At 46.7% G+C, this 12,485-nt stretch overlaps 4 protein-coding genes across 5 annotated transcripts in view; 2 read left to right on the top strand and 2 right to left on the bottom strand.

Annotated features, from left to right (window-relative positions):
• The window catches only part of LOC145354780 (uncharacterized), a 113,475-nt gene that overhangs the window by 17,348 nt on the left and 83,642 nt on the right, over positions 1 to 12,485 (top strand). The window lies entirely within an intron of this gene.
• Positions 3,921 to 12,485, bottom strand: part of LOC145354761 (uncharacterized) — a 69,431-nt gene continuing 60,866 nt past the window's right edge. Inside the window, exon 3 of the mRNA XM_080206234.1 lies at positions 3,921 to 5,360. Within this exon, the coding sequence (XP_080062360.1) occupies positions 4,077 to 5,360 (1,284 nt within the window). The 3' untranslated portion in view covers positions 3,921 to 4,076. The remainder of the gene's footprint in view (positions 5,361 to 12,485) is intronic.
• LOC145354757 (uncharacterized) overlaps positions 5,491 to 12,485 on the bottom strand; it is a 112,530-nt gene continuing 105,535 nt past the window's right edge. The window contains exons 1-2 of one of the 2 annotated variants that reach the window (XR_013888898.1): positions 6,077 to 6,184; positions 5,491 to 5,627 (exon numbers count right to left, since the gene is read on the bottom strand). The gene's annotated coding sequence lies outside the window, so the exon portion shown is untranslated. Of the gene's footprint in view, positions 5,628 to 6,076; positions 6,185 to 12,485 lie in introns of those variants that run through there. The other variant, XR_013888899.1, reaches the window with a different exon arrangement.
• On the top strand, positions 6,435 to 11,962 carry LOC145354766 (uncharacterized). Its single transcript, XM_080206240.1, has 2 exons — positions 6,435 to 6,491; positions 10,630 to 11,962. The coding sequence occupies exon 2, from the start codon at positions 10,957 to 10,959 to the stop codon at positions 11,629 to 11,631; it is 675 nt and encodes a 224-aa protein (XP_080062366.1). The 5' UTR covers positions 6,435 to 6,491; positions 10,630 to 10,956; the 3' UTR covers positions 11,632 to 11,962.

Genomic DNA, 12,485 nt, shown 5'->3' with positions numbered 1-12,485 from the left:
CCTAATAAGTTCTCCAAAAGCTCATGATGCCAAATAGACCGACTGTACTGTAAATATATAGACAGGGAAGAGGCTGCAGTGAAACCTGTCCCTTCTAACCTGCACAACAGCGGGAGGCTGAGATTGACAGGCTGCAGTCCATTCCGCCCATCATGTCCCTGCTATCTCTTTGAAAGGACTCTCTGATTCATCCAACTGCTCTGCTGTTTCCCCACAGCCCTGCAAATCGTTCCCTTTCAAGTCTTTGGAAAGATTCGATTGAATCTGCTTTCAGGCAGATCAGAACAACTCGCTGTGTCAAAAAATAAAATCTCATCTCCCCCTCTGGCTCCTTTTCCAATGATCTCAGTTTCTGTTAAAGAGCCTGCCCACCCCTCTTACCCACTTTCCCTAAAGTACATCAGGAAAAGTCCAGAACAATCAAATATTTTTACTGATAAAAGTTTATTAATGAAACAGAACATGGTTAAAAACAAACAGAAAATGACTTGAGGATCAAAGATAACCAGAGTGAAAGGATGTTCACAATATTCTGGACACAAATAGTTTCTCTTTCATTCATCTGTAGCCTGTTCCCTGCCCTTCACACAGAGGGTGTGGTGAGCATCTGGAATAAGCTGCTAGAGTAGTAGTAGAGGGTACAATTTTATTTTTTTAAAAAGCATTTAGACAGTTACATGGGTACGATGGGTGTAGAGGGATATGGGCCAAATGCGGGCAATTGGGATTAGCTTAAGGGTTTTAAAAAAAAGGGTGGAATGGACAAGTTGGGCCGAAGGGCCTGTTTCTATGCTGGAAACCTCTATAACTATGACTCTTTGTGGAACAACCTCCCCTGAGTCCACAAGCATGACCCTGACCTTCCGCTTGCTGTTAGAATTCATCAGCTTGCTCTCACGCTCACATTTCTGTCCCCGACCTGCTGGAATAGAACATAGAACACTACAGCACAAACAGTTAGGCCCACTAGTTGCGCTGATCACATCTATACCTGCTAAGCCATAGAACTATCTGTAACTCCCAATCCCATTAGATCCCATGTACTCATCCAGAAGTCTCTTAAAAGACCCCAGCGAGTTCGCCTCCACCACCACCGACGGCAGCCGATTCCACTCACTCACCACCCTCTGAGTGAAAAACTTGCCCCTAACATCTCCTCTGTACCTGCTCCCCAGCACCTTAAACCTGTGTCCTCTCGTAGCGACCATTTCAGCCCTGGGAAATAGCCTCCGAGAATCCACCCTATCTATTCCTCTCAACATTTTATAAACCTCTATCAGGTCGCCTCTCAACCTTCGTCTCTCCAGGGAGAAGAGTCCCAGCTCCCTCAACCTATCTTCATAAGGCATGCCTCCCAATCCAGGCAACATCCTTGTAAATCTCCTCTGCACCCTCTCAATAGCTTCCACATCCTTCCTGTAGTGAGGTGACCAGAACTGCTCAGAGTACTCCAAGTGGGGTCTGACAAGGGTCTTATAAAGTTGCAGCATTACCTCCCAACTCCTAAACTCAATCCCTCGATTAATGAATGTTCTGGAGAAACCCAACACAAGCTGGACAAACAGCCCCTGATCTTCCAATGAGGCACTTTACAACTTTCTGGACTCAACATTGAGTTCAACAAATTCACACCCTGAACTCTCTCCTCCGTTTTGGTTTGTTGTTTTTGCCGAGTGCCAGTCTCCATCTTGTTTTCCTGTTTTTTTGCTCCCAGAGCTGTCCTTTATCCCGCCATTAACACTTACTCTGGGCCAATGCTTTGTTTCTTCACTACAACCATTACCCTCTCCCTTTGCCTTTTGTTCCAGGATATTTTTGTCATTTAATCTCACCCGCCCTCTAACCAATCCCTGACTTGTTCTACCTGACCCTCCCCCCCCTCACCAGCATCAAACCCATCACATTTCTCCCTCTCTTTAGTTCTGGAGTAGAGTTATAGAATCCCTATAGTGCAGGAGGCCATTCAGCCCATCAAGTCTGGCACTGACAACAATCCCAACCAGTCCCTATCCCCAGAGCCTCACATATTTACCCTGACACTGACCAATCAACCTAACCTGCCCATCTTTGGACTGTGGGAAGATAGGGGAGCACCCGGAGGAAACCCACACAGACACGGGGAGAATGTGCAAACTCCACACAGGCAGTCACCTGAAGCTGGAATTGAACCCAGGTTCCTGGTGCTGTGAGGTAGCAGTGCTAACTCATCCAGTAACATTGGATGTGAAAAATTAAGGGCAGGAGGTTTTAGTTAAGTTGGGCAGTATGGTGGGTGCAGACTTGGAGGGCTGAAGGGCCTGTTCCTGTGCTGTAATTTTCTTTGTTGTTTCCCTCTCCTCAGACGCTGCCAGACCTGCTGCATTTTTCCAGTTCTTTTTTGTATTTATTTTAGATTTGCCTGTAGTGGGGGAAATTTTCTCTAGGTGTCAAGGATTTGTCTAGAAGTAACAGTAACAAGAATTTAAAAAGCTCTGAGAGGTAGAAATCTGCCTAACAACGGTAACAACCAGCACTTCCAGGGCCTGACAAGTCTCTAAAAGTGATCAGAGCATTCAAAAGACACGAGAGCACCTAATGGTGATCAGGAGTGAATTGCTCTGGGATCAGAAACAGATTACCTAGATGACTGCTATATTCAGTGCCTCAGGCAGAAACTGTTTACCTGGGTCATTCAGGATTATATAAATGTAAGGGTCCATAAAAGGAAAGAATGTGAGCTATGTAGGCAGCCAATCGCATTTTAAAATACACAAGGGAAGACAGCCACTATGGCCACCTTACTCCCCACAGAAGCAGGCAGACTAGCCCATAACTCATAGCCAGGAGGCTAAGACCCAATTCACAGCCAAGGGGTTCTGTAACAACATTTATTTCTCAGAGATGTTTAAGTGTTGCATCTAAGCCTTGGAGCCAAGACATTGCAGGAAAGCTTCATAAAGACAGTTTAAATATCTTTGCTGGAACAAGAAAATACATTTCCCATAACGCATTGATCATTGCGTTATGTAGTAACTACAAACTGGATTTGATTTTCAGATTTATTTAAGCGTTGTTTAAGAAAGGGAATTCTTAGCCAGTTAGGGATCATTGATATATTTTGGATCATGGGGTAATTTCTACATAAACTGTGTGATTAGGTATTCATGTTATTAAAAGTCTTAAAATATTGTACACATCTTTGTTGTGTATTTTTCTTTTCTTCCAGTTAATAAATATCCTTTGATTAATTGTTTGTAGGATGATTGGACTGGTTCCTCGCTGGAGTTGCGTGTGAACTGGTGTTTCAAGACACAACACCCTTCCAGGGAACACCAGCATTGTTTGTGACACGAGATAAAATCAATGTCCTTCATCAGCTTTTGTGGATCATTTCAGTGGAAATGTGCTCTCCCAGGCTCAGCCCACTGGAAGCTCAGTCATGAGACCAGCCAGTCCAGCAGAAAGAAACCCTCCGACCCTCCCACTTCACCCACTGTCAGAATGAACACGGTTCAGTCCTGGGTGTGATTTTGGTCACTGCATTTGCGGAAGGATATATTGGCCTTGGAGGGAGTACAGAGAAGGTTCACCAGGCTGATACCGGAGATGAGGGGGTTAGCTTACGAAGAGAGATTGAATAGACTGGGTCTGTACTCGTTGGAGTTTAGAAGGCTGAGGGGGGATCTTATAGATATGTATAAGATAATGAAGGGGATAGATAGGGTAGAAGTAGAGAGATTCTTCCTGCTTAGAAAAGATAGCAGGACTAGAGGGCACAGCCTCAAGATAAAGGGGGGGCAGTTTAGAACAGAGTTGAGGAGGAACTTCTTCACTCAAAGGATGGTGAGTCTCTGGAATTCTCTGCCCGTTGAAGTGGTGGAGGCTACCTCGCTAAATATATTTAAGTCACGGGTAGATCGGTTTCTGATCGATAAGGGGAATTAAGGGTTATGGGGAGAAAGCGGGAAAGTGGAACTGATCCATTTCAGATCAGCCATGATCTTATTGAATGGCGGGGCAGGCTCGAGGGGCTAGATGGCCTACTCCTGCTCCTATTTCTTATGTTCTTATTAACAGCAGAATCCCAACCCCTGTCATCACTTGTGAATTTCCTGGTGGTCCCGCAGGTAGGATATCCGAGTGAATCCCTTCCCACATACGGAGCAGATGAATGGTCTGTCCCCAGTGTGAACATGTTGGTGTTTTTGCAGGCTAGATGAGTAAGTGAACCCCCTTCCACACACAGAGCAGGTGAATGGTCTCTCCCCGGTGTGAATTCGCTCATGCTCCCGTAGGTTGGATGACTTTCTGAATCTCTTTGCGCAGTGAGGGCAGCTGAAGGGTCTCTCCTCGGTGTGAACTCGCTGGTGCACCATCAGATCCGCAGCACTCTTGAAGCCGCTCTCACAGTCGGAGCATTTAAAGGGCCTCTCATCGGTGTGAGTGCCTTTGTGTCTCAGCAGGCTGGATAACTGACTGAATCCCTTCCCACACACAGAGCAGGGGAACGGTCTCTCCCCGGTGTGAACTCGCTGGTGTGTCCGCAGTGTGGATGACATTTTAAACCTCTTGGTGCAGTGCGAGCAGCTGAATGGTCTCTCCTCGGTGTGAATCCGCTGGTGGACCATCAGTACCTGGGAGCTTTTGAAGGCGCTCCCACACTCAGAGCATTTAAAGGGTCTCTCGTTGCTGTGAGTGAGATTGTGGCTCAGCAGTCTGGATAACTGAGTGAATTCCTTCCCACACACAGGGCAAGTGAACGGCCTCTCCCCGGTGTGAACTCGCTGGTGTGTCTCCAGTGTTGATGACTTTTTAAACCTCTTTGGGCAGTGGGAGCAGCTGAACGGTCGCTCCGCTGTGTGAATGCGCTTGTGGGCCATCAGTTCCCGCGAGCTTTTGAATCCACGCCCACAGTCGGAGCATTTAAAGGGTCTCTCCTGGGTGTGAGTGAGGTTATGTTGCCGCAGGCCGGATGACTGAGAGAATCCCTTCCCACACACAGAGCATGTGAATGGCCTCTCCTTGGTGTGAACCCGCTGGTGTGTCTGCAGCTGGAATGAAGTACTGAATCCCTTTCCACAGTCAGAACAGGCGAATGGTCTCTCCCCGGTGTGAGCTCTCTGGTGTGTCCGCAGATTGGGTAACTGAGTGAATTCCTTCCCACACACAGAGCAGGTGAACGGCCTCTCCCCGGTGTGAACTCGCTGGTGTGTTTGTAGACTGGATAAGCGAGTGAATCCCGCCCCACACACAGAGCAGGTAAACGGTCTCTCCCCAGTGTGACTGCGTTGGTGAATTTCCAGTGCAGATGGGGATCTGAATCCCTTCCCACAGTCCCCACATTTCCACGGTTTCTCCATGGTGCGGGTGTCCTTGTGACTCTCCAGGTTTGACGATCAGTTGAAGCGTAATCCACGCACAGATCCGCGCTGTATCTCCTTGCTGTGAATGGTGTGATGTTCTATTCAGGCTGTGTAACTGGTTAAAGTTCTTTTCACGGTCACTGTGTATGTCTCAGTGCTTTTCCAGTCACTCTGACGGTTAAACCCTTCTGGATCCTTCTAGATTTGGTGATGCTGTTAAATCAGTGACACTTGACATGAAGTTTGGCACACTTTTCTTTTTGTAAATCCTCACCTTCTGATATCCTGTAAAAGGAGTTTACAATAGTCACTACTATCAATGCAGGACCGGAATTCAGAACAGACAATTCTAGTTTCTATGGAACATTCCTCTCTCATTCCCCAAAAGCTGTAAATCTCCATCCCACACACTCTCCCTCCATTCTCACTCTGCTGTATCTAATATTCACCCTCCCAATTCTCCTGAAGGTGCTGATTGACAGATCCAGGCTCACTGCTTCCTGGACACAGAGAGCTGAAAATATTCAAGCTGACAGCCACATTCAAGTTTTATATTTGGACATAAACAGGCAGACTGATGATGTGAGTAACACACTGTATTAGATGTTAGAGATACATGAAGAATATGAGGAGGATCTTTATTTAGGCAGCGAGTGGTGACCTGGAAGTTAAAAATTGAAACCTAGAATGAGAAAGGAAATGGAAAGGGGGAGTAAAGAAAGTGTTTTACTCACAGATGTGGGAGACAGGAGGAAGTTTGAGTCTGTCTGAAGCTCAATCTTCATTCAGAGAGAGAGGAGCAGCAGCTTTCCTGGGCACTGAGGAGCTGCTGAACAAACTCATTGACCAACTTCCGCATTCAGACAATGGGGAGCTCTGATTGGCTGGAGGTGCAGCGTCCTTCCGGTTCTGCATAGTTCCCATTGGTCAATCCCCCGCAGACGGACAATGAGGGGCGGAGCCTCACCCGCACCTGCGCATTCTCCAAATTCCGCCAAGCTGCACTTCCGCCTTATCACCGCATCTGACCAATGGGAAGAGTTGGAGGACCGGAAGGACTCTGGTCCTCCTTCCAATCAGAGGGCGGGCTTTGTGTGAATGAAGATTGAGCTTCAGACAGACTGAAACTTCCTCCTGTCTCCCACATCTGTGAGTAAAACACTTTCTTTACTCCCCCTTTCCATTTCTTTCCTCATTCTGGGGGGAAACTGGGGACTTGCAGCAACTGAAGGGAAAGGAAGTGAATCCAGGGAGGGAGCAGACTCTGGGAAGATTGGCCCAGGTTTTTTTTAAACTGGAAAATGACTGAATTATGCCACTGTTCCCTGTTAGCTAATCTTCCATCCACTCCAATATGTTGTCCTTGCAGCATGAACTTTTATTTGTTGCAATAAACTTTGATGTGGCACCTTATCAAATACCTTCTGGAAAACTAAATTCCCCTTACCCGATTCCCAATGAGGAATTTTAGAAATTTAAACACATCAACTTGCCGCTTCTGTTAAAACGAAGTCCAGCAGAACCCGAGGACTCATCAGTTGTAGCTCCAACAGTTTGCTGAGTCCCACTTCCCGAGGAATTGTGATTTTTCAGAGTGCGTCCCACACTTGTGTTTTGTGATTTAAGCTGTTTCTGAGTTGTTACCTGTATTCTCTATTGTGAAGACTGAGGCAAAATACTTGCTCAATTCATCTGCCAGCTCCTTACTTTTCATTGTTAATTCCTGGATGTCTGTTTGAAGGGAAAGAATAAAGAAAGGTACAGCACAGGAATAAACCCTTTGGCCCCCTTACATAAGATCATAAGAAATAGGAGCAGGAGTAGGCCATCTAGCCCTTCGAGCCTGCCCCGCCATTCAATGAGATCATGGCTGATCTGTTGTGTCTCAGTTCCACTTTCCCGCCCTCTCCCCATAACCCTTAATCCCCTGGCTCATCAAAAACCCATCAACCCGCGTCTTAAAAATATTTAGCGAGGCAGCCTCCACCACTTCAACGGGCAGAGAATTCCAGAGATTCACCACCCTTTGAGTGAAGAAGTTCCTCCTCAACTCCGTTCTAAACTGCGCCCCCCCCCCCCCTTTATCTTGAGGCTGTGCCCACTTGTCCTACTGTCCTTTCTGAGCAGGAAGAGTCTCTCCACCTCTATCCTATCCATCCCATTCATCATCTTATACGTCTCAATGAGATCTCCCCTCATTCTTCTAAACTCTAACGAGTACAAGCCTACTTTATTCAGCCTCTCCTCATAGCTCAACCCCCTCAACTCCGGCATCAGCCTAGTAAACCTCCTCTGCACTCCCTCCAAGGCCAAAATATCCTTGCGTAAGTACGGCGACCAAAACTGCACACAGTACTCTAGCTGCGGCCTCACCAGTGCCCTATACAGCTACAGCAAGACCTCCCTACTTTTATATTCAATCCCCCTCGCTATGAAGGCCAGCATCCCATTCGCCTTCCTGACCACCTGCTGCACCTGCAGGCTGGGTTTTTGCGACTCATGCACAAGGACCCCGAGGTCCCTCTGCACCGTCGCCTGCTGCAGTTTTTCACCACGTAAGTCATAGTCCTTCCTACCATTATTCCTACCAAAGTGGACCACCTCGCACTTGCCAACATTAAATTCCATTTGCCAGTTCCTGGCCCATTCGCCCAGCCTATCTAGATCCTTCTGCAGACTCTCCACACCTTCCGCGCAATTTGCCGTTCCACCAATCTTGGTGTCATCAGCAAATTTCGACACCATACACTTGGTTCCCTCCTCCAGATCATCTATATAAATAGTAAATAGCTGAGGCCCCAGCACCGACCCCTGGGGCACTCCACTAGTCACCAACCGCCAATCCGAATAGCACCCATTGACCCCCACTCTCTGCCTCCTATTTGACAGCCAATCCTCTATCCACGCTAACACCCTACCCCCAACTCCATGTCCCCTGACCTTCTGCAATAACCTCTTGTGAGGTACCTTGTCAAACGCCTTCTGAAAATCAAGAAAGATCCACCGGCTCTCCTCTATCCACCGCCCTAGACACATCCTCATAGAACTCCAATAAATTTGTCAGACACGACTTCCCCTTAACGAAACCGTGCTGCGTCTGCTCTATCAAGCAATTCCCCTCAAGATGCCTCGCTATTTCCTCCTTGATGACGGATTCTAATATTTTACCTACAACAGACGTTAAACTAACCGGCCTATAATTCCCCACCTTTTGCCTGCCACCCTTCTTAAACAACGGCGTAACATTCGCCGTTTTCCAATCTTCCGGCACTTCCCCGGAATCCAGCGACGTTTGGAAAATAACCACCAAGGCATCCACTATCACCTCCGCCATTTCTTTCAGAACCCTCGGATGCATTCCATCCGGTCCTGGGGACTTGTCCACAATCAGCCCCTCCAGTCTGTCGAGCACCGCCTCTCTAGTAACAGTAATGTCATTGAGACTCTCCAGTCCTACCATCTTTCCATCGCTAACACCCGGCAAATTATTCACGTCCTCCTCCATGAAGACCCAAACAAAAAAGTTATTCAAGGCCTCAGCCATTTCCCCATCCCCTACCACTAAGTCCCCCCTCTCATCCTCTAAGGGTCCAACGTTCACCCTAGCCAACCTCTTCCTTTTTATTTATTTATAAAAACTCTTGCTATCCTTTTTTATATTAAGCGCTAGCCCAGCTTCATAGTTTCTCCTATCCTTCTTTATCAACTTCTTTGTCAATCTTTGTTGACATTTAAACCTCTCCCAATCCTCTTCTCGCCCACTACTCTTAGCTACTCTAAACGCCTCTGCTTTCAATTTAACACTTTCCTTCACCTCCTTCATTATCCACGGCTTATTACCTCTCCTCCTACGGTCCTTTTTAACCATCCTTTTTACATCCGCCCCAATCATAATATCTGCCTAAAGTAAAACTGTATGTACTTACGGAGCCCATATCCTTCCGTTCCCATCCTATTCATGTATTCATCTAGTTGCCTCTTAAGTACCACAATTCTACCTGCTCCCACCACCTCCCCAGGCAGCGCATTCCAGACATTCATGACTCTCTGTGTAAAAACAAAACTTGCCTCTCACATCTCTCCTAAACTTTTCCCCAAACACCTTAAACCTACATCCCTTAGTACTTGACGTTTCTACCCCAGGAAAGAGCATCTGACTGAAGTAGGGAAAAGCTGAATGCATTTTGTACCTAATATTCCCTTTAAACTGTTCCCCCCTTCACCCTTAACCCATGCCCTCTAGTTTTTTTCTCCCTTAGCCTCAGTGGAAAAAGGCTGCTTGCATTCACTCTATCGATACCCATCATAATCTTATACACCTCTATGGAACACAGGAGAATGAGGGGAGATCTTATTGAGGTGTATAAAATTATAGATAGGACGAAGATGCTGTCTTTTTCCCTGGGAAGAGGAATTGAAAACGAGAGGGCATAGGTTTAAGGTGAGGGGGGAAAGATTTAAAAGGAACCTGTGGGGCAATCTTTTCATACAGAGGGTGGTGTGTACATGGGTTCAGCTGCCAGTGAAAGTGATTAATACACATTCAAAAGCAACATTTAAAAAGCATTTGGGTAAGTACATGAATAGGAAAGGATTAGAGGGATACGGGCCAAACGCGGGCATTGGGACTAGCTGGGAGGGCAGCATTGACTGGTTGGGCTGAAGGGCCTGTTTCCGTGTTGTGTAACCCTATGACCAGTGCTCCATTTGTTAACTTTTTCAAATATCTACTCTTACTACCGGTCTTTATATTCCGAGCTAGCTTTCTCTCATACTCTAGTTTTTCCAACCTTTTCATTATTCTGGGCCATTTTTTATATTCTGACCAGTTGTCAGAGCTGCCAGCCATTATTACACAATTGTACACGTGTTAGAGTGGGCCAGAGCTGAGGCAGCTGTGTTATATATATCTGTATATCCGTATGTGCTATGTTAACAAAACGGAGTGTTACTAACCATTATGTAAAGCATCATTGGATTTTGCTGTCTTGACCACATTCCTAAAGCTATTCAGTCATTATAGACACAGTATTGGAGCTTTAAACTTGCCGAGCAGGGTCTCTCATTTCAGCACACAGGCAGCTGCTCTGTGAAACTGCCAGCAGTACAGACAAATCAGAGATAAGAGTATCCTGAGAAGAGAGATTCATCGTGAAGGCTCAGGGACGGTTGATAAGATGTAGGAATTCTATGATTCTTTCCGCTCTCATTCCCCAAAACTAGGATTGTCTGTTCTGAATTTCTATCTTGTACTGACAGTGATGAGTTCTGTAAACTTATTTTACAGGATGAAAGAGGAATCACAGGCTGAAATCTCAAACGCCACATCTGGATCTGACAGAGTCCTTGGGATCTGAATCTCATCGGCCTTTCAATCTAGAAAGAGAAACAATCTGTCAATTTGAAAAGATTTCGAATATCGGTGTGACTGGAAAACACACAGCCACACACGAGTGAGAGTGTTCCAGTGCACTGACTGAAGGGCTTTAACCAGTTCCACAGCCTGAATAAATATCACCCCATTCACAGCAGGGAGAGACTGTACTCGTGTTCTGTGTGTGGACGAGGGTTCAATTGATTGTCCACCCGAGAGAGAGGCAAAGACACCTACACCATGGAGAAACCGTGGACATGTGCGGACTGTGGGAAGAGGTACAGAGTCCCATCTCTGCTGGAAATTCATTGGCGCAGCCACACTGGGGAGAGACCGTTCATCTGTGCTCAGTGTGGGAAGGGATTCAGTCAGTTAGCCAGCATGCAGAGACACCAGCGAGTTCACACTGGGGAGAGGCCGTTCACCTGCTCTCAGTGTGGGGAGGGATTCACTCAGTCATCCCACCTGCGGACACACCAGCGAGTTCACACTGGGGAGAAACCGTTCACCTGCTGTCATTGTGGGAAGGGATTCACTCAGTCTAACGCCCTGCAGACACACCAGCGGACCCACACTGGGGAGAGACCGTTCACCTGCTCTGTGTGTGGGAAAGGATTCACTCGATCATCTGACCTGCGGCTACACGAGCGAGTTCACACTGGGGACAGACCATTCACCTGCTCTCAGTGTGGGAAGGGATTCACTCAGTCATTCCATCTGCAGAGACACCAGCAAGTTCACACTGGGGAGAAGCCGTTCATCTGCTCTCCGTGTGGAAAGGGATTCACTCAGTTATCCAGTCTGCGCACACACCAGCGAGTTCACACTGGGGAGAGGCCGTTCACCTGCTCTCAGTGTGGAAAGGGATTCAGTGATTCATCCAACCTGCTGAGACACCAACGGGTTCATGAGTGATTCCAGGGGTTGGATTCTGCTGTTATTGTTTCTGCTCTCAGTTACATCCAGGACTGCATTTTGTTCATTCTCACGGTTGGTCAATGGGGAGGGTCGGAGGGTTTCTTTCTGCTGGACTGGACAGTCTCATGACTTTGTCTCCAGTGGGCTGATGCTCTTTGAGTCTTGTTGCGAATACCTGGTTTCAAATTTCACAAGGATCACAGAGTGACAGGGTGTGAGGAAGGTCAGAGATATTTAATCAGCATTTCTGTTTGAAACCCCCCAAATGCCCATCCAATTTCCTTTGTAATTGTTTATTGTCTCCACTTCCTTCCCCCTCATAGGCAGCGAGTTCCAGCTCATTACCATTCGCTGCATCAAAATATTCTTCCTCACTCCCCCCGCATCTCTGACCCAAAACCTTAAATCTGTGTCTCCCTCGTCCTTGTCCCATCAGCTAATGGGAACAGCTTTTCTTTGTCCACCTTATCTAAACCTGTCAGAATCTTGTCCACCTCGATCAAATCTCCCCTCAACCTCCTTTGCTCCAAACCCAGCCTGACACCGACAATAAAGAACAAACTAACAGAATATGTTAATACCTGAAATCAAATGGGAATGTTTAATTTCTGTTTTAAAGATATTGTGAATATATTGTCCTGGACAATAAAGGAATTGGAATAACTCACCTTGGGTGTGAATGGAATATTTCAATCTGGAATCCACCTACAGTCTGGTGAAAGTCTGGAATGTGTAGCTGGAATGAATAAGTTGATCACTTTCTCTTGGAGATATTTACATCCTTGTCCAAGAACTTTGTTTTAAAGAAATCCACATTTGAAAACCCGTAACAGGGGGAGATAAGAGAGATA

The sequence above is a fragment of the Carcharhinus amblyrhynchos genome, chromosome 18 (genome assembly GCF_965287045.1).
Source record: "Carcharhinus amblyrhynchos chromosome 18, sCarAmb.v2.hapA, whole genome shotgun sequence".
Lineage (NCBI taxonomy): Eukaryota > Metazoa > Chordata > Chondrichthyes > Carcharhiniformes > Carcharhinidae > Carcharhinus > Carcharhinus amblyrhynchos.
The sequence above is the reverse complement of the archived record's forward strand: the minus strand, read 5'-3'. Positions and strand labels throughout refer to the sequence as shown.